Raw genomic sequence first — 4,938 nt, 5'->3', positions numbered from 1 at the left:
CTGTGTGATTGAGGTTTTATGGCCTGATCGATCCAGAGAGAAAGCCAGATTGGTTTTCGGGGCTGCGTAGGCCGACATCTGCACAGGCACGCACACTCTGGGGATAGGACTAGGCATGTTTAAGGAATAGTTTTTACAATTAAAAAAGTTTGTTGTTTGGAAGGTGTCTGCACATCTAACCACCAAGTCTGTAGCCAATTGTACAGACTTCTTTAGAAGCTTGTCTTCTGGTATCCGAGGTAGACAGCTCCCTCCCCTGAAGGGCTGAGGTTGTAAAGGTTTTTGTTCCAATAAACAATTAAGACATCCATGACCCGTGTTCCTTCATAGAGCCTTGTAGCAGGCAGCCTCTGGTTTTCACGACGTAGTGATATAGTCCAACAAAGGCACTGTCTCTAGGCTCATTCTACCTCTTCCTCATCAGTTTGGATTTCCATAACTTTTTCCTAAAATTAGAATAACATTTGTTTTAAAATGAGGTCTTGCACAGCACCATTTTTACTGCAGTGCATCTGGTCCAGGTTTTATTTTAATGCATTGAAATACTATACAAATAAGTTCAGAAAAAAAAAAACTAAGAATGAGACATTTCTCACACTCTTTAATGCTACCGAGATCTAAAATGTCAGCCTGTCATTGTACCGGGACTCCCAAGTGTCAGTGTGCCGCCCTGGCTGTCCAAGGCAAAGCTAGTGGCTGAAAAGCAGGCGTTGTCTCCTTATATGAACACAGTGCCATCTTGTGGCCAGATTGAGATTGCATTACACCCATGTCACACTAGTGTTTGCGGCATTGCCAAGAGTCCACTCATTTATAAATGACATTTATATTTTTATTCTGACAGCCAGGTAAAGACACATGCCTCATTTATTGAACTGAAAGCATTATCGTCCTTCCAAGTTATCAGGACTTTACCCCTCAACATCCACATGACTATGATGCAGCCAGTTCCATGGAGTTCAGTCTGTGCGATCTCATTTTTAATTTGGCAAAACACAGGCATAAAACTATTTAGTCCCCCTACATTACATGACCTTTTCCTCAGAATTGTGCACAGAGGCAAAAGGTAAATATCTGGTGCGTGTCCTGGCACTAAGTAAACGTGCGATTCGTTTAGTTCAGACTCAAAATTTGCATAGAATTTCCGAATCCCAATGCATCCGAATTTCAGATTCTGTCCGGATTTCATTTAAAAACTAAATTGAAGGCTTCATGGATATGTCCAAGAGTGATGCTATAAGCTCCCTCGCACACTATAGGTGCCTTAGCTTTATACACTGTGTTATCTAACCTATGGAGCCATGTCTGGCGGATGCCCACACCAAGCCACCGCTGTTTTCCTTTTTCCTCTCGTCTCCCGCTGTTATGTTTTATGCTACTTAAGTTTTGATATGAGCTGTTTGAATCCCTTTTAAAAATGCTAATACAAAACTGATTCAACACCAAATTGAATCAGACATGTGACTTTTCTGGCCAATAAGATGTGTTTTTTGGTTTAAGGCGTCTGAATCCGAATTCTGGGAGCCTCCGCTTTAGTTTCATGTATATATGGCTCCCAATGTTGTGGCAACGAACATTCGTTCGTACTACAGAATACTAATTAAATATACATAATACTAAAGCTGATGCTCCAAGACCCAAATTTAGTCCGAATTTGCGAATAGCTGCATCAAATGCCATTCAGGTCTGGAAGCCTCAGCTGTAATATGATGTATATGGCTCCCAGACCCGTACTGCTTTCTGGAGCTCAAGAATGCCATTCGGGTCCAAGAGTTTTAGTATTAATATCTGTGAATGTTTTTTGTGGTGGTGGCAACGAATATTCGTTCGCAAACTCATCCAAAACTAATGAAAATTTTGGATTTCGTCCAAATCCCAAAACTGCCCAGGAGGCAGGAAGGATGCATGCGCTTTGTGACGTCCTGACAAGTTCTATAAACTTTTACTCTTCCATTTTTGCTATTAAAAGATGTTTTGGCAAAACAAAAAATCTTGCCGCTCAGGCGTTGCAGCCATAAACCAATCCAGCTTCTACAATCAGTTAAAGTGATACAGCTCATGCAGTTCGATATGAGATAACAATTGGGTTTCTTTATCTTACCCATCCTCCTCTGCTCTGAACCCAGGGGGAGTAGTTCTCTTTGAGATATTGGATTCCAAACCCAAGGACCTTGTTCATTGGTTGATTTTCCAGTGTGGAGAGGGCAGTGGTGGCATGGAGGCACAGCGCGATCTTACTGGTCTGCTCCTCCTCCTCCGTGGTATTGCTGGGGACCGTCTCCGAAAGGAAGCACTCCGTCACTTTCTTGTAGAAGTCGTATGACCACAGCCCTTTAATTCTCTCCATGAGGGTTCTTTCATCTGTCATCTGAAAAGAGGGAGAACTGCTTTTAAAAAGGTTTCCTTGCATTTGCATGTGTAATTGATCTTCACCATAGGCACAAAAATCTTACAGGGGCAGACAACCTCAGCACCCCAGCAGCCACAGAAAGGGTGACAACGCTGCAATGATTTCACTGCCGAGGGAAGAGCGTTGTTGTTATGAGTGTTATGTTTAGTTTATATGCAACTCTGCGATTCATCTCTGTGGCACTTGTTACTTGTGTTGCGTTTCCTGCAAAAATGCACCTTGCCTACAATCCTAGCACCGGCCCAGCTCGTACTGCCATTATTTATCCACATAAAACAGTTGTCACTCCATCAAAGAGAGAGTGCATAAACAAGGACCTTCATGACGGGTTCACTGGGGAATTTTTTAATGAAAGCAGCAGCTTTCAGAAAGCAACTATTAAAAATTAGTTTACATCTACTTTTAATAAAGCTAAAACGGGAAATGTAAGCTTCGAAATCCCAAACTTCAACAGCTTGCATCTCCAACCGGTTTAGTTAGCCAATAAATGGTGCCACAGTCTCTCGGCTTTCTACATGAAGTCACAGCACCACCTATAGGCTGAGGGTTGCCACTGCGCCTCATATGGGAACAATGAATTGATAATGCATAGAACTGGGATCATCATTACAAAGTGCAAATCTCACCTGATCATTCAGTTTGTCACCTGTTGTTCTCAGTATTTGGACGATGTTGGCAATTACTTCATCTTCATCTGTGAAAGAATAAGAAGTCAGTGTCCTCAATTCTCCTAGTATTAGGTCTCATAACAGAGATAACAATAGGGCCCACTCTGCACTGCTCCTCCCTCTATAACTCTCCTCTCCTGAAATACTCTGCACTGCTGGAGGACTCTGCTCCTTCCTCCATCTAACTCTCCTGACATACTCTGCACTGCTGGAGGACTCTGTGCCTCTCTCTGTGTAACTCTACTAATAGTGATTGTTATAAAAAAAAGCTGCAGAAGTCATCAGCACCCCACAACAGCCAATCAGAATCCAGCTCACCCTGATCATATAAATAGGAATTCTAGCTGGATGCTATGTGGTATAGGGCTATGAACCTGACATTAGAATCCTTCCACTTACCATCTCCGTCATGCTGGATGCTGGAAGAGCGTTGGATCATCCGGAAGCCACTCTCCTTATCTTGCGCTTTAATCTTCCGTACAATGCGCTGCAGCGCGCTGACGATGTGCTGGGCCTTCTCTTCCTCCGGGTTCCTCGCTGTTACACAAAACATTGACACAAGTGAAACATTAGTAGGAATAAGAAGAGTGAGAAAATAATAAAAAAAAACAAAAACTAAATTCAACATTTTGGAAAAATACATTGGAGTGAATGGGGAAGGCAAAATGAAAGTGGGTGGGAACCCCGGCAATGACCTTCTCTTATTTGCTCCCTTTTGGTCTATTATTAAATATCATTGAAAGATTTCCATTATATATGTTCAGTAAGAGCAAAATAAATGCCTGTTGATCCTGACAGGAATCTTTTAAACTGTACTCTCTTATCTGTAACATTGTTTCCAGCTATCTCTCAGGACTACAAAACCCCTCCCCTCTATGATATGCAGGGGAAAAAAGAGAGGGGGAGGATAGTTTGTAAGGGCGCAACCTACTACATAGAGGAATTCCACCTTTTATACAAACATAATAAATGTACATTTCTTCATAAAATAAATATATATACATTTGGTATTTCTTTATTGGATCCAGTAAATCACAGGTGCAATGCTCTGCCTCCTGCAGACTCTTCTTCCTGTCCTTGTCCACACATTCAGGAACAAGGACAGGAGGAAGAATGAATGGACTACAAGTGTGGTAACGTCACCAGCCTTGTATACCAATGAGAACTACCCCTCTGCCACGGTGGCAAAGGACCTGTGAATGGATGGCGCGGCTGTGTGGCTGGTGACAAATTCAAATGTTTGGGGGGCGCAATCTGTCCATGTCCCATGTTACATCTTGAATATGGGTGGAACATTAAACATGGCAGAAAGATAAACAGCCTTTTAATGACTCCTGGCGGGTTGCAGAGACCAATACAACACCATTACAGACCAACAGGATTATTCAGAATCAAGGCCAAAATAGCTGATTTGGAGAAATTCTCCAATTCAGCTCACTTTCCAGTTCAGCTATGTTCTAGATTGTTCACTTCTCCTGCCTCCTCCAAACTCTTCACCCTTTTGTGAATAACCCTGTAATGGATTGATGTATAAAATTCCCACCCAGCGTATAGTTGGGTGACTGGCGTTTACCTATTAAAGCCACTAGATGGAGCCAAGGAGCACATTGCCTTTGCTCCTCGGCGCCATCTAGTGGCAGTAATGATATGTGAATAGCATTCGCTCAGCTATACGCTGGGTGGACGTTTTATACATCAACCCCCGCTGGCCGACTAGCAAGATACTGAAGCTTGGCCCAGTGGGAGATTCCTCCATCCACACAGTGTAGTGTAGATGGAGGAATGTGTTGCACTTTTTCCCATCTGACCATAGAAAATCTGCAGATAATCTATAGGGGGAGGGCCAGCTTAATACATGCG

The 4,938-nt window shown here is 42.8% G+C and overlaps 1 protein-coding gene across 1 annotated transcript in view; it reads right to left on the bottom strand.

Moving 5' to 3' along the window:
• Positions 1-332: 332 nt before the first annotated feature.
• BCL2L14 (BCL2 like 14) overlaps positions 333-4,938 on the bottom strand; it is a 5,318-nt gene continuing 712 nt past the window's right edge. Inside the window, exons 2-5 of the mRNA XM_018568910.1 lie at positions 3,478-3,615; positions 3,037-3,104; positions 2,102-2,368; positions 333-446 (exon numbers count right to left, since the gene is read on the bottom strand). Coding sequence (XP_018424412.1) covers positions 402-446; positions 2,102-2,368; positions 3,037-3,104; positions 3,478-3,615 — 518 coding nt within the window. The 3' untranslated portion in view covers positions 333-401. The remainder of the gene's footprint in view (positions 447-2,101; positions 2,369-3,036; positions 3,105-3,477; positions 3,616-4,938) is intronic.

Source organism: Nanorana parkeri, unplaced genomic scaffold, assembly GCF_000935625.1.
Source record: "Nanorana parkeri isolate BGI_ZX_2015 unplaced genomic scaffold, ASM93562v1 scaffold1261, whole genome shotgun sequence".
Taxonomy (NCBI): Eukaryota; Metazoa; Chordata; class Amphibia; order Anura; family Dicroglossidae; genus Nanorana; species Nanorana parkeri.
The sequence above is the reverse complement of the archived record's forward strand: the minus strand, read 5'-3'. Positions and strand labels throughout refer to the sequence as shown.